The following is a 24,883-nucleotide window of genomic DNA, read 5'->3' as shown; positions in this document are numbered from 1 at the left end:
GCTTCTGAATGGATTCTCTACTAGAAACTTCAAGCTTAAAAATATTTTTTTATAATCTCCATGCAATAATTTTTCACAAAAGTTACAGCAATTTGAAAGTAAAATTTTTTTTTTGCTCATGAAAAATGTTCATAATCTAAATATGAGTTGATGAAAAAAACCATCTAATTGTCATTTTTTTCAAATTTGCAAAAGGAAATATTTTTCATTTCTAAAAAAGTGTACTAGTGGAATAAGAAGAAAAAACACAAATAAACTGATGGAATTGTCAAGTCTAACAGGCTGTGGCTGTTTACAGAATTAAATTAATGTGAACTAATATGGATCTGATTTGAGGTTAGAAATTTTTGTGTCAAGATTGTGTTGTTTAACGTAACAACTTTTATCTATATATAAATAAAATGAAATTCAACCTTACCAACAATTCATCCGCGTTCTCTTTTCTAGGACTTTCAGTCATTTGACCATCCTCAGGAAAAATTATTCTTCAATTTAAGGATTTCACTACTAAACATATATCTACTTTTGTAATGATTGAACTTGATGAAATTAGAAGATTATGAATTTTGAACTATTTACTATTTATTAGCTATCAGACTTTTAATGTTTTTTATAATTGAATGATAGTATTTTTTAATAAACCTTTAATGTTTTGTACAAATTTGTTTTATTATTTGCAACTAGCTACTTCTGTTAGTTTCAAAATCAACAATTTCACAATTCAAAACCATCTAGTTATGCAAATGTAGCGGATTACAACAATTCTCAATCGTTATTTGAAATTATTGTATTGTGGTATACTTATTATTTCCTTATTTATAATTTTCCGTATATTATGATTATTATTTTCCGTATTTTATGATTTTTTTACAAATTTAATAAATAAAGACATCACAATCACTATTGTTACAAACAAAAAAACAGTCTTCGCATTTTCTGAACATTTTAAGTTGCTTTAATTAGGTGGGTTTGCAACTCATTGACTCAAATGAAAATAATATAGATACATACCTATTTTGCTAAAAATATTTCTAATATCCATTTTAGATTACTATTGTTATGGGATTGTGGTCTGAACTAGCTCAATTATGCCAACTCACTCAACTGACGTCACTCGCACTGATTGCGGCACTTAAATAGGGAACAGAAGGTACTAGAACTTTCCTTCTGAATCCAGCCTTGAACAATCTATAATCTTTAAGTTTTACCACAGACCATCCAGATCTTGAACCACCAGTTCCCCACTTGTTCATCAGAGAGTGCTCCTGCCATGATTCAAACATGCTTTCTTGCTGTGCAATACTATTATAACCTATTGATATTGACCTACAATTTTTCGTTTGACTACATGAGCCACGAGCGGCAAGTACCCCACCGTGGTTACACCTATGTTTGTAAAGATTATTTATACAAAAAGTTTGAAATTAATGCAGATGTAAAAATTGATTTTGGAAGAATTTTTACTTATGTTATGTTGACTTTTAAAAATTTATATAAAATTATTGGGTTGGTGTGAAAGTAGCATTATCATTTAAAAATTTATATAAAATTATTGGGTTGGTGTGAAAGTAGCATTATCATTATATGCGCGCGTGTGTTTTATTAACACTATTAATTTTAACAGATTATGTACTTACTTTATTTTACAACAGCTAGTAAAGTCAATTGTCTTTCTTCCTTCCGCCTTGCTAAGACTCTAGTACCACAGAATAAAACTCAAATTGTTCATGAATTGGCATCCAAATGCAGCATGATTTAATTTTTTTTATAAATGTGTTTTATAATATGAACAAAGCTTTAACAATTTTTTTCTTAAAAATAGTGTAATATACAAGAAAAGGTTTTTAGATAAGTGTTGTTTGATTTTGAAGGGGAAATAAGACAAAATTATTTTAATTTAATTTATATAACGCCTAGCTTTGTAGGCCTTCCTACAAAATAGTTAATTAGTTCATGCATGTATATGGAAGCAGTAGTATTTCTACGATAAACCATTCATTAATTTTTAGATGATGAATAGGAAAAATTTAATACTTTATAATTTATATCATAAATGTTACAAGATTTATTATATCATCTGAATAAATAATAAAATCCACTTAAATAATGTTGAAAAGACTTTAAATTTATAGTAAAGTCAAAGGTTATAATTACTTTAATGTTTATCCAACAACTAATTTATTTATTCATACTGTCCCCACCTGATTTGGGCCTTTTTTGTAATAACAGTTTTTTTCAGGATCTAATTTCAATTTCTAATTCACATTTACCGAATAATATGTACATACGATCATGATTCCACCGATAATTGACTTTCACAATCTTTGGTAAAAACATAGTCGATTGTTAAAGAATCATGTTTCTGAGTCATTTTCTGCAATACCATAAACTTTCACTATTATATGATAACTTCATTTCATTACTGTCACAACACTTAGTTTTGATAGGAAGATCCCCTCTGTTTAGTAAATTTAATAGTATTTTTCTCTTTAAAGCATACAGAAATCAATCAATCCTAACTAAACAAACCTGGTAGTAATTCAAAAGACTACATCCAAACACAAATGATCATTAAAACACAGTTAAAAACAGTACTCTGTACAAATAACAGCCACAAACCATTTAATCTCCACCATACACACAGAAATCTAGAAGAAGTACAATAACCCCACAGTTTCAAAAGCTTTTTTTGCCTACATAATTGATTTATAGATGTATAATTTTATTTATCATAATTATTCAGTGTTTGATTATTGTCATAGTAATATATAACTGATGTCTTTGTGAAAGCAATCTGTTTACATCATTTAAGTTTATCTTTTTTTTATTTTTAAAAAGTTGCAGGTTTCTTCCCTTGTTTTTTTTATTAATAATTTTTATTTGTATAGGCAGTGTATTTTGTAAGCCTATCCTTGTTTTTGATTGACTTAATTAAAAAAAATTGCACTAAAAGTATAAAATTAATAATTTTTTGATTTTTCTTTAATTTTTTTTTGTTTTCTTTAAATTTATTTTTTTGGAAGTTAGCACTGAATTAAAAATCTAAGTTTTAATTTGGGGACAATCTCTTAAAGTTGTAATTTAAAGAATTGGGGAAGTAATTATTTTATATAATTTTGTGTTTTTTTTAAAAGTAGTTTTATTTTGTCTATTGAGATTTTTATATTATGAAATATTCCTAGAACTATCAAGTTTTTCAGGATACATTACTATGTTGCCTAGGGATTATAGGTTGTTTTTTTCAATTTTTTTATTACTAGGTCGTATTTTATAAATTGTACAATTATAATCAAATTATATGCAATTACAGGTGAAAAATTTCTTCATTTTGTTGTTGCATGCAACCTTTGTTTCGGTTATACAAATTAGATTTATATTTTTCAAATATGTTATGTCTTAGCACTTTTAATTTATTTCATAATGTATATATATATGTTTAATTTTTAAAACCATGAATTCAATGAGTACAGCTTTGAAATAATGATTTTTGTATTTTTTATTTTTTGTAAAAAAAAAATAGTAGTTTATAAATTACATTGTGGTTAGTTAAATAGCATAATTTATGATTTTTTTATCTTAGATTGTAACTAATTAGGAAAATTGGGATGATAGATATTTATGATACTTTAGCACAGTCTTTCAGTGGTTAATGATGTCAGTTTTGGTTGATTTGTGCAGTTCATTTATTTATAATAATTAATATTAATTATTTATTAATTTACTATTATTTTTATTATTGTTATTCACATTACCGAGATGTTTCTATTAGATTCCTTATATTGGATATACATATCAAGAAGGAATAGTTGGTGCCATAGCTGCTGGATATCTTCTAGTTTTCATTGAATTTTGTCAAAACTTTCGATCAGGTGGAGCCGGAAAAAATGGTTCAACAGTTGCTGTAAGTCCCATTATGTTCGATGTTTATAACACTCGTCAGTTCAGTCAAGAGGTTTAATCACTCATTAGCTACTATTTGTTCTGTTTTTGTTATTGTTTTTTTGAAAAAAAAAAAAAAAATTAGATGCTGTTTGATTATTGCACATTCGCATTTTACTGTTATCCATTCATGTATCTAAAAGTAAATTTTTTATAATATATAAACTATGTTATTTTATTATTTGCTAAATTTAATTTTATGACATATAGTGCTGTTGATTTATTTTAATTTTTTTGTGCAGATCTTATGGTGGTTGCTTTTAAGATGCTTAGATAGTATGTATAATAAAAATATAAATAAATAAAAGAAAAAAAAATAGTTATGTAGGTTTAGTAGATAATATGTATAGTTGTATAATTTTTTAAATCTAAATTAAAATTCTGTTGTAAGTTGCGTAATATTTATTATTTGAAATTATTCTTCATATTGGCAGAATCACAAGGAATATAATTTATTTTTAAATATATATTTTAATTTTCTACAGAGATGGTTTTATGCATATGTATATTTTTTCTGTTGTCTTACAAGGCTTTTTTTTAACACTTTCGAGTCAGTTTCTGAATTGGGGGTTCAGTGGAGTTAGATTTTTTATATTGGCCTAAGCCAGGTTAAAACAATGCCGTGTGTTTTTTCTTAGTTATTTGGTGCATGAATTATGTTTTTGACTGATTGTTTGTAATAAATTTAGCCTTTTCTTAGGTTTTAAAAAATGGAAATTCCAGCTCTGTACAGATTAAGTTTGTGTATTTTAAAATGTTTGGCATCTCTTTTTCATTGCATTATGAAACCGACTGCTATTCTTTTTGTGCATGAACATGATTTGGAAGTGTTTTTTAGATTTCTGATTGAATTCAATTCGTACCTCTGACAGTGCACATGAAGGTTAGAATTTTTTAATTGTAATTTTAATGGTTATAAAATTAAACTAAAATATCATTAAGTAGTTGTCAAAAGTTTTTCATCCTTAGTAAAATCTTAAGTTATATTAGGATTATCAATTTTTTTCAGTTCTCTCACTGTGGGTCACGCCGTTAACAAAGTTAAAGTTTTTCATTTGGTCTCTTCTAGGTCAGGGTTACCAGTTTTTATTCAGTGCTAACAACTTACTCCTGAAGACCAAATAGCATTAAACACTAATCACCAATCTAATTTGTTGTCCAATTTTCATTTTTGTGTTAGATAGATTTCATGTAAAAAAAAAAAAATGTTTACCCAGTAACAGTGAGATAACTATGTTAGATAAACACAGTAAGTAAAATAAAATGAGACAGTGAGAGAGGGAGAAAGAGAGAGAGAAATTGTATATATAAGAAATTAATATAATAATCACTATGTATTTACATATAAACAATTAATGTATCGTGGCCTAATTTTATTAGTTTATTCTAATTTTTCTTATATCCATTATTTACTTGACATTCAAAAAAATATAATAATGTACCATAAGTCTTTATAAAAAATAATTCCAAGCAAATTTATTTCATAAAATTCTAATTCACTAATATGTTGGGATTTATTAATTCTTATTTTTCAATAATGAATGCCAGATAAAATGGCAGGTGCAGATGAACAGATATACCATATTCTATTCTCTTTTCTCTCACTTATCCCACCTCTGTCTCTGACTAAGGAAGAATAGATTTCTCAGATTTAAAAAGCTGTGTCTGTATGTATACATGATTTTATTCATGGAAATCCCAGAAAAAAGAATTCTTAAGAAGATTTTTATATTAAACAGATTATTTTTTCTACAAAAGTTTTGTGTAATCTGGATAAATTATTACTGTAAAAATAAAAACTTTAAAAACTCAGCATTGGTTAAGATTTCAATAATATTTTATATTATCAGTTTCATGTTAAATGCTATGAAAAATATCTTTTTAAAAACTCCAACAAATGGCAATACATAGAAAAATCCTATAATTGGTGTTGAATTTGTATTTATGAGACGCGGTTTAAAAGTAAGGGCAGATGAGTTATAAATATTGATTGGCTACACTGATTGGTTCGCATATGTGCAGTAACTTTAAGTAGTTTGTTGGACGTGTATCTGGCACATTGCTTTCAGTTCATTGCTGTTTGCCTTTGTGAGACAATGTGTTTAAGGGAGTGTGATAATAACAGATCCCGCCAATTGTGAAGTTCAATCAGTGATTAGTTGTCTAATGACAAGGACATAATGCTGCTGAAATCCAACATCATTTATTGAAAACATTTGGGTATATCACAGTGAATGAAGGAAAAGTGAGGCAATGGTGTCGTGAGTTATGGAAAGCTGTTCAAATGTTCACAACGAACAGAGAAGTGGCTGGTCTAGTATCCAGACTGATGATCTCATTAAACATCTGAATGTAAAAGTGAGAGAAAATCATCGCTTTATGATTAGTAATCTTTCTCTAGAATTTCCAGCAGTTTCAAAGACAATGTTGTTGAGACTTGTGACGGACATTAAGCTATCATAAACTGCATGCATGATGGGTGCCAAAAATGTTGAAAACTGCTCACAAAGGTCATAATGACATCTGCATGGGCATTTCATGACTGCTTTAACCACTAGGAACACAAATTATTTTCTCATATCATCATTGGTGATGTGAATTTTGTATGTCAGTGCTTAGATGAAATAACAGTCCATGCAGTCACATCATTCTACTTTACTTAAAATTCAAACAAAATTTGTGGAAATTATATATGAATATTTTTTTCAGTATCTTAAAGATTATTTTTTTAAAATCACTATCAATAAAAAGTCAGTAGCGATGGTCATAAATATAAGAAATTATCTTGTTCCAAAAAGATTGCATTTATTTAACATAAAAGCAAATGAAGTGAAAAAGACTGCATTTACTTAATAAAAGCAAATGAGATGATCGTTGCAATGATTATTTTGGTTTCTATTTTTTTAATTATGTTTTCATTTTATTTCACAAAATTATTTGAAATTGCTAGTATTTATCAACAAATGACTGCGCATTGCCTGCTTCCAGAGGAATCAAAATTCCTTAAGTTATTACATTTTTGTGGATGTAAATGTTTCAAGACCCGCTTGCTCAAAAATATAAAAAATTATATTGAAATCTCTGGAAGATGTATCTATGCCTATATTGTAATTAATATCTCCAGATTGACTCAACATAAGCTTCAAAAATAGCTCGAAAAATTTCTCATTGTTGGCACTAAATTTTGAACAAAGTTTAAAGGTGGAGGGATAGTTTTTGTTTTCATCTTTTTCAGTTTTTTGAGTTTTTATAATCCTCATAAAAAATGAGGTTTAGTATGATGGAGGTACTATTAAGTTACTATTATTATGGAGGTACTATTATTAAGTTATCAAAAATTGTGAAGTTCAATTCAATTGGATTTTGGATGATATGGGTATTCAATATTATTTCTAAACAGTTTTCCTCATTTCTCTAAAAACTTGACCAAAAATGTTGAAATTTGGCTCAAATATTTGAATATTTATATATAACCCAATTTTGGCCTGTTTTTTGATCCTATCAGACACAATGGCATCACAGTACTCATATTTTTAATAAGCTATAATTTTTTTTAGCCTTGTTGAGTAACATTTCAGGATCGAGCCAACTTATTAAAGTAAATAATTACTCTTATAATGCTCTCTCTCCCACTCCTCTCTATGGAGTTTGGTCTTATGTAGATGCACATGTGTATGAAATTAGGTACACATAGGGATTACTAAATAGTTAACCTGTAACATTTCCAGAAATAACTAAAATGTAAATAAAATAACTAAAATGTAAATAACTAAAATCAATCAGCGAGTTAAAAACACATTTCAAATTATAGACCCTAAAGTGTTATATTGTGTGTTTTGTATCACCCAATTTCTAGAGATAACTAATTTTGATATTTTATAAATAATTTTAGTACTCTTAACAAAACATCCTTTTTTATCATTTTTATCCTTAATTTTGGTTGTACATTGTTTAATTTCATGGTTTGATACTTTTACTTAGTAAAAGTGTTTCCAATTTAAATAATTGTATTTTTGTAACAATAACAAAAAAAGTGAAAATTAAATTTAAGAAATTAACTTGTAGAATTAAATCATCACTTAACCAAAAAATTAAGGTTGTAAGAAAATAATGCAGTGGGAAAAATACTGAGAGTAAAGTATAATGGGAAAATAGTACAGTTTATATTCCAGACGGATTAAGAAAGTTAAATTATTTTGTTGCTTTTAATATATAAGCTTGTTTTATAAATGATTTTAATTAAAGGAACACAATCATTTTTTCTTAAATGTGTATAACTTCATTTTAATAAAATAAAATGTTAATTGTATAGTTTCGCAATGTATTTATTATAAATCTTGTATTAAATATAAACTAGTTTTGCGTGCTGGCAGTTTAAGCATGCTTATGTAATTGATTAAATTTAGAAATAAAGCATGTTGTATTTTATATATTACTTTATTAATAGGTATAATACTTTCGTAACTAATACTTAATGTTATACAAGGGGAAACTAGAGAAAGTGTTTTGACTGGTCAGAAAGTATTTATGAATATTAAACTTTCTTGCATGTCTATTTGAACATATAAATATATCTCATAGATAATGGTTTTGTATTTTGATAATATTAGTTTTGTAAGGGTTATAATTAAGGGGGTTTTCCAGGTGTGGTGAGGGGTATGGAAAATATGACAATTTGTATTGTAGGATTTAAATTTTAAAAAAAATATTCAGAAGTAGTAAGTTTTATAAATAAATAGTAAAATTGAAGTTTTATTCGCAATTTGTAAAATTTTTGCTATTTTAAATGTGTAATAGTCGAGTACATAGTCTCAATTTTAGCAGTCTGAGTAGAATGCTAACTGAGAGAAATATTTTAAATCTTTTTGTTTTATAAATGACAATTTTTTAATTCAAATATCATTATTTTCAATATATATACAAAAATGAACTATAATTACATTAGTTGATTAAATATCTCCCGAAAAGCCAACATTTCCAGCAAATGTTGGCTTACAATTTTTTAACAATTTTTTTTACAATTATTACAATTTTTATTACAATTACAATTTTTTTTGTAATTTTTTACAAATTTAAATATGTTTAACTAGTAGAAGAGATTGAATTTTATCCCTTTGAATTCGATGTTTACTACTAATAATCATTCATAAGGTGAGTTTGAAAATCAAACAACTTTTTAATTAATCAAAAATTACTGCAGATATGGTTCTCAGACTGATTTTATTCAATTTTGTAGGTAAAATACCATAAGAAATCTTTAATTCTGCCCCTTAATTAATGTGCTAAAAATTTCATTACAACCTCATTTCTTCACCAGGGTAGCTGAAATCCAAGTGAAATCTTCCACTAGCCATAACTGGCAAACGAAGCATTTTAGGAAATATGTTTTTATGCAGTTTTAACATTATTTTTACAAATAGAATAGGTTATGAAAGACTCGGGAGAACTTTGTAAGACACTCTATATAATGCAAAAGTTTGTGGCGGGTTTCTGTTTTTTGCAACAGAATCATGCAAGAATCAACCAACTGATTGTTTTCAAATTTTCAAGATACATTTGTGTTATCCTAGAGAAGATTTCAAGCTATAGATCATAGTCTTAGCTCCTTTGGGGATACTTAAGTTACTATATTTACTACTATTCTGTCTTTTTAATTTGGTTTCGTTTACAAATATTTGTAAAGTTTGTATACTTTAATTGTTATTATCATTATTATTCTCGCAATCATGAGGATATCAAACACAGTGGAGGTCCAGGGGTTGAAGTCCTGACCGGCTAGTGTTATTACAAAAATTTTTTATTTCATTTTCACAACATATTTAAGCCTTAATTAAATTTATATTTGGTTGCCATGATTTATCGATATTTTAAAAGATTAGAAAAATTTCTGTTGTCTTATATATGGAATACAAAATACTTTCTTTCTTGTATACAAAATAAAAAATATTTAATAAATCTAAAGAATATTGTTTAATGAATAAGTAGATAAGCATTCAATTATTATCGAACATTATCATTTAAAAATCCTATTGGAAAATATTCGGGATATAAATAGAATGTTAAATTGGAAGTTGTTACTTCCTTTCAATATAAGTCTTCTCTTTTGTATTAAAGAGAATATCTTTGTAACAAGACCCTAACAGTAGTAAGAAACAATTAAGCACAGAAGGAAGGGGGCACGTTGATGAAGAGAGTAAAGAGAAATGCTTATTAACACTTCATCAAGTGAAAGAGGATTCAACCCCTAAGAAGTTTTCTGATAATAATTATCTGTAAGGGAGAAACCCTTTCGCATGACCCCAGCCCAGCGCTGGTTTGCATAATTGGAAGAATCTCCTAGAGACTGGCAATTAACACACATTTTAGAGAGAAATTTCATCCATAATTACAGGTAATATATAAGCCAACCCCCTATATTCAAACCGCTATGAATCCCATAAATATGGGCTTTAATTTAGTTCAATATTCCAGTTTTATCATCCCTTACCCTTTAAACTGATGAATATCCCTTTAAATTGAGTTATTAATTGCTTAATATAATTTAATAATGGTTCCTAAAATACTCTTATCATAATGATTGTGTACTGCATTTTCAGTTAATAATTTAATTGTTTTATGACCCCTTTTATCTATACAATATTAAAAGAGTTTATTAATTAAAACATTAACTAATACATAATGTTTGGTCTACTACGAGAAAAAAGGAAATTATATATTTAGTAAAAGTGGTGTTAAAATAACTTTTCACAAGTTATATTAAGAATAATAAAGTTTTTATTTTGTAATATTTCATTTCTTTTTTTTAATGACAATAATTCTTAATAATTTACACTCATCATATATTTAATACTTTTACTTCATTTTTATATTTCTAAAACCATTGAAACAGTAATAAGTAATGGATTTTTTATCGACGAAGTTGTCTGCGAGAAAGGAAGCGAAGTTCTGCGGCTGTAAGAGAGGCCCCGAGATCAGTTCATCAGCTCCAGCGTTCGCCTTCTGCTGCTGTGCGACAGGGTTCTAGATCGGCTCGTAGGTTCGCGTTCGGCGGCTGTAGAACAGGCCCCGAGATCAGCTCCGGGGTTCGCGTTCTGCGGCTGTAAGATAGGCCCCGAGATCAGCTTCGAAGTTCGCATTCTGCGGCTGTGCGATAGGGGCCCCGAGATCAGCTCCGGGGTTCGCGTTTCTCGGCTGTTCGACAGGATTCAAGATCAGCTCCGAGGTTCGTGTTCTGCGACTGTGCGACTGTGCGACTGGCTTCGAGATCAGCTCCGGATTTCGCATTCTGCGGCTGTGCGACAGACTTCGAGATCACTTTCTAGGTTCATGTTCTGCGGCTGTGAAACAGGCTTCAAGATCAGCTCCGGGGTTCGCGTTCTGCGGCTGTAAGATAGGCCCCGAGATCAGTTTCGAAGTTCGCGTTCTGCGGCTGTGTGATAGGGGCCTCGAGATCAACTCCGGGGTTTGTGTTCTGCGGCTGTGCGACTGGTTTCGAGATCAGCTCCGGGATCTCGTTCTGCGGCTGTGGGACAGACTCCTAGATCAGCTCCGGGGTTTTCCTTCTGCTGCTGTAAGATAGCCTTTGAGGTCAGCTCTCGGGTTCGCGTTCTGCGGCTGTGCGACAGGCTTCGGGATGAGCTCTGTGGTTCGTGGTCTTCGGCTGTAGGACAGGCTCCAAGATTAGCTCTAGATTTACTATAATAATTGTAAAGTAGGTGATTAAATTGTATTCAGACAGTTTCTAAATTTACAACATTTCTACAAATTACAACATTTAATTCTACAATTTACATTTCTTTAATTTATTAGTGTCTTCAATTTTTTGTTACATCTCTTAATTTATTTTACATTATTTTATTGATAATTAACATATCATCGCTATCAAATTAAAATCTCTCGTAAGTCATTTGAATTTTAAATGTATAGTTTATTTTATGTTATAAATATTAATATGTTATGTTTTATTATTTTATATAAAACATATTGTAGAATAATTTGTGTTATGTCTATTCACATCCTAGCAAAAAAGTAAAATCGCAAGGTGAAAAAAAATTCAGAGATATTATTAAGATATTAGTAATAGCAAATATAATGAGTTCTACAAATTCCAAGATGGTTACACAACCTGGATGGTTTGAATGAAATGACTCTGTTCTGACCCATCTTCCCATTCAGGATAATTATCACATTTTTGTTGCTAAAGTTGAGGCATTTTTTGTGTTAAGTGCTGGTATTTGAGTGAAAAAGTTCCAAAAGTTTTAAAAAAAGGATTCTATTATAGTATTTTTATATTACTGATAATGGGGTTATGTATCAACAGATCACACGTTCATAATAAAATTTGGGTTCTCTCAGGTTGATATTTAAGTTTAATTTAATTAATTAGTTGCTTTTCTTTAACTCACAATGTTTTTTACTTCCTGATTCGAAATAAAAGAATTATTGTGATTGCGAAAAATCTTGGTTCTGAGATTTCAATGGTAACATCCATTTTGACCATCCCTGAATTCTTTTTTACTAGTTTCGGCATGACATCTGTACATACGTATTTATCTCGCATAACTCAAAAACAATTAGCTGTAGGATGTTGAAATTTTGTTTTTAGAACTGTTGTAACATCTAGTTATGCACCTCCCTTTTTGATTGCAATTGACTTGACTAAATGTCTAAAAAAAGCCCAAAATAAAAAAAAAATTGGATTTTGAACTTTCTTAACTGCAATAATAAGCCCTCATTGAAAGCTTTTCAACGATATATCATAAATGGTACTTATTTTCATGGTTCCAGAGTTATAGGCAAATAAAGATTTAATTAATAAAATATTTGGTCTTACAAGGGGAAGGCACATTGGTTCGAATCTGAATTTAATTTTTTCTAAATGTAAATATATTACTTTATTAATAATTATTAACCTCTGATTATAAAAAAAGTTTTACAATAAATAATAATTCAATAATAACAATAAAAAATAAAAACAAAAATGAAAAATATCAGAAGTTATTAATGAAGTAAAATTTTATGTTCTTTTTATTTAAAAGAAATATGAATATGTAATTTAATAGGTGAACAAAAGGAAGTCATGTGATTTCACATCAATTTTTTTTTTCATGTTTGTCCTCAAATCTTGCATCCTTAATTTAACATTCTTCCTGACATTGCCAATTGATGAAATCTTGCACAGTTACTATGGTCAGGTGACAATACCACCATTACTTTTGCAAACACCCCCCTATGTATGGAGGTAAATAAACAATGGAAATTAAGGGTGCAGGTGTAACAATTTAACATACTTCCTGACATTGCCTACTAATTAAACTCGTGCAATTTATGATAATAATTTGATTAATGTATTATTAAAAAGTATAAAGCTAGTTTTTAAAAATTTTGAAACAGTTTTGTAATATTTTTATTGTTTTGTTACTGTGTTTTTATTTTTTGTTACTGATTATTGCATTCAGATTTAGAATATTTTTGTATTAATACTTGCACAATCAAGAAGAATGATAAAAAAAAGTTTCTATTTCATGATAAATATAAACATTTCACAAAAATGTTTTTTATTGATTGATTTAGGCAAGATATTTTTATATCAATACAGATTTATTTACACAGTTATTTTAAGAAAGATTGTTATCGCATATAATGTTATCCTTAACGTATTATTCTTTGTTAATTTGTGTTTAGTTTTGAATGTGTGTATGTTTTTGTATCTAATTATTTTTTGTAAATGTTCCCTCTTGCTTTTGTTTTATGTTTTCTTTCCTTGTACAAAATATGTTGAAAGAATTTACAATTTGGTACGATTGTTAAAAAATAATGATTATATCTGTTATTGAAAAATATATTTATGCGGTTATAAATTTAAATGTATTTATCGAAGATGTTTTGTATAATTCAGCTTCTTGTTTGTTGAGATTTTTTTATTATGCTTAGTTTACTTTTATTTTAGTCATTTGTTTAAATATTACGGGTTCATTTTCGCTATAGGATTGTAAAAAGATTTTTAAGTTTTATTTTGTGGGTTTTTTCTGAAAGGATTGAAAAATTAAAACTAGTTCCAGAAGAAAGCCTTTGTTTCTCCTTTGTAAAATATATTCTTTGATCTAAATTTTTTTTACAAACATAATTTACATATGACATAGATCAAAATGGATCCTGATGATTACACTATTATATATTATGTAATACATAATATACATATACATAATACAATAATATACATTATTATATATTATGTAATTAAATATGTAACTTTCTTTTTCAAACATCTATTAATAGAATCATTATTATTAGTCTCATTTATAATAGATTTCTTATTAATTATTTTGTAGTACTGAATATGAGAGTGTTCTAATATTTTTAATTGTACTCCAATTGCTATTATTAATGTTAAATGATCACTGTCGATTAGAAGAAAAAAAATAGTCAATAAATCTTCTGGCATACAATGTAGTGTTATAATTAACCAATTTTGTGTACCTTATCAGACTGCTTTATAATGTACTTTGTTTCATATTTATGTCCTTAGGTCTTCATTATCAACCAACTTCTTAATAGATGCGGTTTATGCATCTGTCATTGTATACTTTTTATTTTGTCATTTTTTTTCATCATTCACTTCCACCTGCAGTGGGAATTTCTCTATAGATCTTAACACATTCATAAAAAATTTTAGAGTATTCTGCAAATTTTGTTTTATTAGCTATATTATGTAGGTATTAACTACCATCATATTGAACTTTAAATTAATAATAAGATGTAACTTTATCCAGTTTCTTTCCCATTACAACAGGATATTTTCAGATCATAACATAATTAAACATTATAAATAGACCTTGCCAGAAATGGTAGGTTTAATGCATTGATAACAAAAAGGATTTGTTCCATTATTTGCCCCGGAGCATCAGTGTAAATCTTTGAGAAACCTTTTGTTCAAAGTAACATTGTAAAGTATAAAATTATTAAATAAAAATAAAATTTGTTATACTTAATATTAAAACATAATAATAGTAATAATATTTGAACGTAAAGAATAATAAAAGTTTTATTGATAAACATATGAGAGTTGATCGATAATTTGACAAATGACTAGAAAAAATTATTTATCAAAGACAATGAAAGTAACGCTACTCTTTAACATAATCCTTTGCCAAATTTAGGCACTTGTGCCACTTTTTCTGAGCTTTCTTTTTTCAGTAATAAAGAATTTTTCACTGGTGTTTGAAACATTTTTGTACCGTATTCTTTACCCGCCCATTGTTGCTCAACTCTGTGTCACGTAAAACTCTGATAGGACCCAGAAAAAAAATTGATGGTGTGAGATCGGGACTAAAATGGATCCAGCAACACTCAACCTGACTTTTGAATAGCTTTCTATGTCTTTTGATATGTATATGCGGATGGGCATTATGCAGAAGAATTACATGATTTGAGAGAGAACCAGGATGTTTACTTCACTTGCACTTCATTTTCTAGCATGTCTTAATTACAAATGTACTGATTGATTATGCACAATGACTTAGCTTAGTGTTATCCCTGTAATTTAATAACTCAAGTGAGCACATTACTAATATACTTACCCTTGATTGTGTTTGTTCTTCCAAATAAATTGCAATTTATAGTTCCTAAACCCTGTTAGCATCACTTAGTCTGCTAATGGGTAGATATAACATTTTTTCTGGTGGGTGAATTCAGATGTTCCCATTCCATACTCTTATTTTTATTCTGGGTCAAAATTATGAATAACACATGTATTATACAGTCTAAAAATGCATTATCTTTCATTAAAAACCATTGAAATTTGTGAAGTACCATGCAAATATGAATTTGGGTGCCTTTGTGGTTTTGAGTTGGCTGTCTCAGAAATCACCTTGAACAAGATTTGTAGTAATTCAGCTTATCATGGATAAAGACATAAACATGCCAATATTCTCGCTACAAATTTTGATAATTTTCTATGCTTCTTTCCTTTGAAATAAGGTGTTTATTGCAATTTTGCGAAGTCTCAGTCAAAACTTACAGCAATCTTCAGCTACAATGATAATTGGTGACACTTGTTTTGCCCGATTTAGACTGTTCAATCCAGTTTTAAAAATTTGTGTGGTTAATACACTTTTCACCATACTGTTTTAACATTCTTGAGTGAATTTTGGTCAGTTGTACAGCTTCATAGAATAATGATCTTATTACAGCACACTGTTCTTCCACAGTACATGTTTCAAAAGCACATCTAACATTTTGAAGTAAACAAAGATATTATAATAATAGAAATTCTTTTTGAAGAGCTGGTATTTTTTATGTCAGGAATGCCAACTTGATGTCAGACAGTTTCAGTTTATTCTGTCAGATAGTTTTTATACTATTGCCATTTATCTCTTTAATATTGTATGGTCCTAATAACAGTTGTAAAGTATTAATTCATATATTATTATTTGAGTATGTATTGAGTATAAATTTTAACAAATATTTAGAAAATCCAGGTTATCTAATAATTAAAAAAAAAATCATTATTTATAAAACTCATGAATATCATTCTAGCAAAAGAAGAAAAACAAAAATCGATTTGTTAAAATTAATAAAGTTTTATTGGTCAGATTATCTTCCTAAGTGGAGTAGGTATTATAGGTAAAAGAAAAAAAATTGTTCTGTTGCTCGCTATCGAAACCTTTCCAGTTTTTTTACTTTAGTACGAAAATTTTAATTTTCTTGTGATTTGGTTTTGACTTTGTTTGGTTTTAATTTTAATTTTCTTATGATTTGTAATTTGATTTTGTTTGGTTTTAATGGATTTTAGATTCCATTGAAAGCAAAATTTTGTAACACTATTCAGTAATGATAAGCAGAGTTTACAGCAATGCTGATTCTAGTAAACCAGTATGTTTGATTTATGTGTGTAATATTGTCATTATTGTTATTTTCTACTCATAATTGTTGAAAAAGTTCCAGGCTTAATGTATTTATATTATTTTTCTTATCTAGCTTAATGTGAGATTTACATATGACTTGCTGTTAGTTGTATTTTTCCTCAGTTTAAAGGATAAATCAGAGGTGTAGTTTCTTTAGGAAGTTAAAAGATTGTTTAGATCGTTTTTTTAACATGGTCTGTTCTGGTGATGTTAATTTTATTCAGGATTAAAGATTATAATTAATTATGATTTATTCAGTGCCATAAACTACTTTTTCCCCCTCCCAATTATTGGTCAGAAAAAATCAGAGAATATTTAGGACATATGATGAGGATGGTGTTATGTATTAGTGGTCTTTTTTTTAATGAATGATGTTGTAATTTTGTGACTTTATAAATGTTACATCATTAATAAGTTATTTATTATTGCTTATTATTTTTAATTTATGTTTATTAAACAGTTTAGCTTTGGCAGTGGTAGAAGCAGTAACAGAAGCTGTTGGAGAGTGACTACATGTGTAACTTTGTTTTCTATTTTATACAATGTTTTTTTTTTTTTTATTATGTATTATGTGTTTTCCTTTCTGTGTAAATATTTAGAATAATAGAAATAATACCTGTTCACGTTGTATGATTTTTTTTAATACCTTTTTAATAAGGTTAAACAGATTGTGTAGTAGTAACTTTTTTATTGTCTGATAGTACTAGCCAACATATATCGTTGGTTATAAAATTGTTACTGGTTTTTATTGTTTGATTGTATTTTATGTATCATTCAGCTACCTTGGGCCAGCATCGAACTGAAGCTGACACCAGTTTTGGTCGGGTGTGTTGTAGGAGCATACCTTATGCAGGCTCACTTCACAGTCATTTTCACCGGTGGGGTGGGGAAAAATGGCTCATCTGTTGCTGTGAGTCATATCCTTGTTCCATATAAAAATTTTCAGCCATCTGTTAGAATCTTTGCTAATAATATTATTATTATTATTAATTATTCCTTTTAGCTATCTGTCTTAATTTCTGTCTCTGTATTTATTTTATCTTTTTGTTGACCTTTGGTAACTTTGTTCATGTTAATTTTGTATGTTGTCAATGTTTAAGGATTGGAGATGTAAAGTATTATATATATTTTGTTTAAAATGTTTTTTCCATTTTTTTTTTATTTGTTAAAATAATGATGTTGATTATGTTAAATTTATGTGTTCTGGGCAATTTATGTTTATGATTTTTTTTTTAATGTGCAGTGTAGTTTACTGGTGGTGGTCTTAATATAAAATTTTGTGAAATTCCTTTAGTCCTGCGGGAAATCAGTTATCAATCTTGATCTGAAGGGCTTATGGTTTTTTTTTCTGGAGGGGTGATCATTTTCACCCTCTAAACCCCCCCCCTTGTTAATATCTGATACTATTCTTATCTATCCAGTAAGAGCTGTAGTTGCTGCTACACCAGTTTTATCTACAATACTGAAAAGGCTGTAGTGGTAGAACTTTAAGGCATATTGAATCTGCCTATGGTTTATCTGTGGGTCGGTTAGTTTAAACAGTCCAATTATCACACTTTAACCCCCTCCCATTTATATTACCTTAATATTACGTGATTTTATTTATATCTATCCAGATAAGAGCTGTATTTGCTGCCACACTAGCCACCAGCTCTTATTTGCAAAACTGAAAAGGCAGTAGCTGCAGTAGAGCTTTGTGTTTTATTGAATCTGCTTATGGCTTATCTGGGGTTCAGTATAAATGGTTAAACTAGTGGGCGAGGTACCTATCAGGTAGTCTAATGTACTATATTATTTGTCTTTAACTATGACTAATTTTTGTTCATTGTTCCTTTTTTTGGAATGATTTAAATTCTATTCTATTTGAAGTGCAAGACATTACTGAACAATTTGTAAACTTTATTATTACATTGCATACTTTCGTATGGTGTATGTATTCTTCCTATGGATTTATTTTTTGTGAGGTTATGTATTAATTATTCCTTTACATCTTCTGCTATTTTTTTTTAATCTAATGCACATTAACCCTTAGTTTGTAAATATTTTAGTACTTATTAAATTCTCCTCTAGCATGGTATGTAGTAAATGTACATTTAAAAAATGCTGCATATTAAACATTTAATTTTTTGTATATGACATCGAAACATATTTTAATCATGTCTTATAATAATTACATTTATGAGAATTTTCCTTGTTAAATTTTCCAATTAGTTTTAACTTTTTTATCTACCCTATAGAAAAATTATTTTATTTAATCTTTTAATATTTTTGTCTTTGTATACATTATGACCATTGGTAGTCATAATGTTTTTATTAATCACATCTAAATCATTACTAAACACATCCTGTTTAGTAATCCAGGAACACAATAAGCTAAAGTACACTCATTACACTTACCAAGAATGCGGTCATCTATTAGCACTGATTTATCAATAACTGTACAAGAAAGAATATTAAATGAATCTATAAAAAATAATGAACAATTAAAATTTTTCAATAGTTTTTATTTTTTGTTTAGAATAGTATAAAAGTTTTACTGATGTCTTTGGTATTTTATCAATGTTTTTGCTGAGTTGAAAGGCTCTAGTATTTCAAAACAAGAAATATTTTAGTGGTACAGAGAATAGTTTAGGGCACCAGAACTGGTTAACTGGCATAGTGCCCTTTTTGGCATATAGCTAAGGATCTGTTTTTTGAACTGCTAATATTGTAAATTAATTTACAGTCTTATGTAAAACTTAAAATTTAAATGTAAGACTGGTCATAATACAGTTAATTGGGCGTAAGATATTTTAAATTTCACCACCCTAATATCAAGTCTTGATCAGATAAATTGTAAAATGGTTGTTTGTTGTAAATTAAATTTGCATGAGAGATAACCCTTCCTCAAGGCTCTTTATACAATTAAAGCATCTATTTAATTATGGAGGGTGAAAATAATTGAAAAAATATAGAATTAAATTTTACTAATCTGTTTCATTTCTATAAGTGTGTCTACAACTGTAATGCACATACACTTTTTTATATGCGTGTCTTCCTTTGAAATGTGTAGTATTGCATTCCCATGAAAATGCTTCTTTCTTTTTTATAAAATAGTGATTTTTATTACTTTAACCATTCATATAGAAATTCTAAATATTAAAATGGTGAGATGAAATTTTGAGATTTCTGAATCGAATATAGTTCTAAAGTTTTAATAATATGGTTTGCAAATGTCTTTTACGTTATGTACATTTTTTATAATTACAAATTATAATACATCTCATGAAAGAAATTTCTTGCCTTTGTAGTGGTTAACCACTTAGAAAAACATTAAAACCAATGTATAGAGAAACATATTTTTTATACCATATTAAACAAGGTTTAACATACTACTTAATTAAACATTGGACATGCTAAGGTAATTACAGAACATTTTAGTATGTGTACATACATACACACATGCGCACACATATACAAATTTTATTCAGAAAGTAAATTTCTGTTTCTAAATATTGGTGCTGTAGCGGTACAATCATGATTCTACACATTCAAGTTTAGTCACCTAATGTTCTCATATGCAAAGAACATTAATCCAGTAGAAATCAACTTTGGTAATCAAATTTTTGATTACCAATGATTTGGTGTATGCACCAATGATTTGCTCATTGTTCCTAAACGTGGTGCCATGTAAAAATTTTTTAAGAAAACCAAACAAAAAGATTGATTTTGTGAGATGGGTACTGTAAAGTGGATGCAGCAACACCTCCCAACCTGTAATTATAAGATTAAAGAAAACAGATGATTCACCATTGATTACAAAGTGGAACAGTTGAGCAGCACCTTGGAATTTTTGACTTAATACAGAGAACAGTGCAACTTCTTGAGCCGTACAATATACGAGGTGTGGTTGTTAAATAACGAGACTAATGCTTTAAAATATTTTATCTTAAATTTATATATATTTAGTTATTCAAATACACCCCTCCTCTAATCTTTCAACGCTCCGTGCAAATTTTCCATTGTTCAAAACAGTGCTGGAAGTCTTCTTCTGTGAGTTCTTTCATGACGTATGCCACTTTTTCTTTCACAGTTTCAACGGTCTGAAATCTTGTTCCTTTTAATGCAGATTTGACCTTGGAGGATAGATGTCACATGGTGCCAGGTTAGGTTAGTAAGGCAGATGATCTAACACTTGGATGTTATAATTGGCTAGAAACATCTTGACAGACAATGCAGTGTGAGCCAGTGCGTTGTCCTGATGAAGAACCCATGACTTGTTTTCCACAATTCAGGTCGTGTTTTTATTATTTTTTCACAAAGTTGAGCAAGGACCTTGAATAAAGACAAGAATAGTTGGAAGAATAGTGGATCAAATACCAGACTTTTCAATATTTTTATCCATTTTTGACATGAAAGGCAACCCTGGCGAACATCATCTTCAATGTCTTCTTGGCCATCGTGGAAACGCTTAAAAACCTGCACATGTGATAATCATTCATCGCCATATACTTTTTTTTTTTTTAATAAAAGATAAGTTTCGGTAGCAGTTTTTCCAAGTTTCATATGAAATTTCACAACAATTCTTTGCTCTAATAAAACACTTATAATTTTTTCGGCAAAAAAAAAAGCAGATGTTATCCAAACGAAGGCCACAGCCAGACTAATATGTCTATAGAAACTGGAGTGACAGCAATTGAAAGAGAGGGTTTCACGCTATACAGCTGTCGGTTGTATGAATTTGGCGCATGCGCCGTTCTTCTGTAGCATCATTAGTTTGTTATTTAGTAGCCACACCTTGTAGAGTCATTGGGAACAAATCATGGGTTTTATACATAACATGAAACAAAATGATAACACTGCAACAAAAATTAACTTCAGTAATAGTTTGGTACAAATAGGTATATTTTTACTGATGACTCCAGAAATGGATTTACATGTCCCATTTTTTTTTTTTTTTTTTTACAAATCCAATTAAAGTATTTGTTTTAGCCCAATTCTACTTCAATTACAAACTTTTTAAAAAAAATAGGAGTATGGGCTTTATTGAGGATCTTTGTATTGTGTTGGCCATAGTTACCTTTTAAATTTACAAAATTACAATACATGTAGAAAAATTTTTCTGAAAAATAGCATGATTCATTTGTATGTATAGCAATACAGTCATCAGTATATGAAATAGTAAATCTTATTGCAGTGCAGATGTGATACATTCAGTGTGTTTAATAGATATATTCACTGATGAAATTGATATTTTAGTTATTCCATATAGCCAAATACGACAATGCCATGCACAATGGAATTTCGTCAGCTGCACATTGCTGCAAATTTGACTAATCTTAATATGCACCAATAAAAGTATGACAAACATTTTTCGCTACGAATCATACTATTTTAAAGAGTGCCTCTTTTCTGCTTGTAAAAACAGAAATTTAAGAAAAAAGATACTTTGAATTTTGTGTACAAAAGACTTAAGTATTACAAAAATCCTTATAGTGGCAATGATACAAAGAAATATTTAAAACTGATCTGCAGCTCCATGAAGATCCCTTCTTTAATTTTCCATAAGATATTTTCAGAAACTTTGTTACAAGTACTGGAAAAGCCATCTTTAGGAAATGTTGTAGTAAGTTGTTTGATTAAGCCAAGCTTGATTTGAAGAGGATGTAACAGTATCTTGTTTGATTGAAAGATTAACTTAATATGTTCTTTAAACTAGATAGGGGTTTTTCTCTTTTGGGCCAGTCTGTTGCCTTTCATTGCTTGTCTTTGGCTCGGCTGTCTCATTCACAAATGAAACTTGGCATTTTCATGTAGTCACATTGTTGACTGAGCTGCATACCATTGACTTTCAAATCTCCACAAATTGCCCAAAAATGTTGTTCATAGTTGAAGTTTTTTAGCGTAGGTTTGATATTTTCATAAGACTGCTCAAGATGCACTGAATGAACAACAGGGATTCAGCCAAAACAATTGGCATTGTGTAAAAGTACACCTTTCAGACTTTGTTTTGATATGTATATAAACAGTTTCCACTGACTTTGGTTATGAGTGACATTAAAAAATTCATTAAGCCATCAATATCACAGCAGAAAACTGTCAAGCATTCTTCTTTAAAGAATTGCAATTTTTTGCTTTCAGCCTTGAACCTAGCAATTCGGCAGCTTTTTTTGTCAGATTCAAGTCATGAGGTAAGTCATTAAGTTCTTGGCTGAACAGTTTAGGTTCACCATCTTCTTCTGGCTTGTATCGATCATCATCGGTTTCATTTTCTGAGCTGCACTCCATAATTCCTGATAACAGTTTTAGGTGAAATTGGAATAGGGAGAAATTCATTATATGCTACCAGAACAAGGAATATTTGGATATACTAAATTTTTCTTAGTTTCAGTGTTATGAATTATAGTGACAGTCATATAAAAATAACAGTTGTGTGTACATGATTTTCTGGCTCCCTCCAGATCATTGGAATTGCAAAAGGCATTGATTTTTTTTTACCATTTTCCACAGTTTCAGTCCCTCTGCACATGTACAGTATACTTTATGGAGTGCTCAGCTTTTGTCTTTATCTCAACTCCATATACTAAAGTATGCATAATATACATTTTTCAGTAAACTAAATAATCTTCCCTCTGCTTTGTAATTATATTGCTACTACAAACGTAATAGAAAACTTTTGGGTTATTCAAATACTAGAATGAACTCATTTCTGTACAAACTATACAATCTAAAGATCATTAAAACTTATGCAGCACTGTGTAATCTATTGAATGATGTGACACACGTCCTCACACAGAGACAAAATGCAAGCCCATGTTTTCCATTTAGATCATGTACTTGGTGTTTTGGGGGAAAAAGATTTGAGGCTGCATAATCAGTAGTGATGTCTGTTGTGAAAGGCAGAAAAAACTGGTGGTATTATTCTATGAAGAATGGGTGTGCTGATGTGATACATATCTCAACATTAATGGGAACTGTATAGAAAAGTAGAGGAAGATTTGTTGTTGAGTAATAAAAATTTCATTTGAGTATATTCTTGGTTTTCTTTTAATAGCCCTTCGGAACTACATTCTTGGTAATCTCTTGTATATAGCAAGAATGTAATGTACATAATCAAAACTATTATAATGTAAGCAATCTGTATAGGTGTAATGTATTAAATTGAGTACCTTTTATAAAATAAACTAAGTAAATAGAAAAATTCTATGATCCAACTAATGCTGCTGAAAGTGTTTTTTCTTATTCATATTTATTATTTTTATATATGTAATTTTGTTTTTTTTTATGTGATTATTGTGTTAATTTATAAAAATAAATATAAGTAATTGGCTTTTATTGCGTGTGCATCATTAAAAGTTTCATGGGAAGTTTCACGGAGACCAATGTTCCTAAATCTGTTTTTTTTTTTTACTTTTGTGATTCTCTTGATTGATTTTCTCATGTTTATCTGTTAATAGTCATGGTCAATCAGTATTTTTCATAATTATTAATTTCATTATTTTTTTATGTAATCCTTAGTTTTATTATTTTTATTAGTATGTTACATCAAATTTATCTTTGATTTTGTTGTTACTGTTTTCATTAATAAGTTTCTTTTTTACATTACAGTAAGTTTAATTCATGAGCTTAGTTAATAATAATTGCAATAACTAGTATGAATGCATTCTCTGATATTAAGTAATGTGATATAATGTTCTTATAATTTACTGAAAGTAAAATGATGTACATTTTACTAGTGTAGTAATTTATTTTAAAGAATTACTCAAGTGTTAATGTACATTTTGTTTTCAGTTTGTACAATATCACCTACTAATAATTTTGTAGTGCGACTAAAAAAAATTAAAATCATTTTTCTTTACTCACTCTTAGTTATACCTATACCACTGACATTTTCAAATGATTAATAATTAATTCTTTCACAATATTGATGTCACCATTTTTTCTTGCTGCTAAATAATGATGGTTTCTTTCCTTGTGAAGGTTTTTCAGAAATTATGCTTTAAATGATATTGATTAAACCCAACCATAAACACACATATAATACAATCATGATGAAATAC

The 24,883-nt window shown here is 28.7% G+C and overlaps 1 protein-coding gene across 8 annotated transcripts in view; it reads left to right on the top strand.

The window, feature by feature from the left end:
• bbc (choline/ethanolaminephosphotransferase 1 bbc) overlaps positions 1–24,883 on the top strand; it is a 140,815-nt gene that overhangs the window by 48,463 nt on the left and 67,469 nt on the right. For 3 of the 8 annotated variants that reach the window (XM_075356463.1, XM_075356464.1, XM_075356466.1), the window contains 2 exons: positions 3,770–3,901; positions 17,623–17,754. The exons of 2 other annotated variants lie outside the window; for them this stretch is intronic. In XM_075356463.1, coding sequence (XP_075212578.1) covers positions 3,770–3,901; positions 17,623–17,754 — 264 coding nt within the window. The remainder of the gene's footprint in view (positions 1–3,769; positions 3,902–17,622; positions 17,755–24,883) is intronic. 3 more of the 8 variants (XM_075356465.1, XM_075356467.1, XM_075356468.1) reach the window with 2 other exon arrangements.

Source organism: Lycorma delicatula, chromosome 2 (assembly GCF_047948215.1).
Source record: "Lycorma delicatula isolate Av1 chromosome 2, ASM4794821v1, whole genome shotgun sequence".
NCBI classification, from domain to species: Eukaryota; Metazoa; Arthropoda; class Insecta; order Hemiptera; family Fulgoridae; genus Lycorma; species Lycorma delicatula.
Note: the sequence above shows the minus strand (reverse complement) of the source record. Positions and strands in the feature narration are given on the sequence as shown.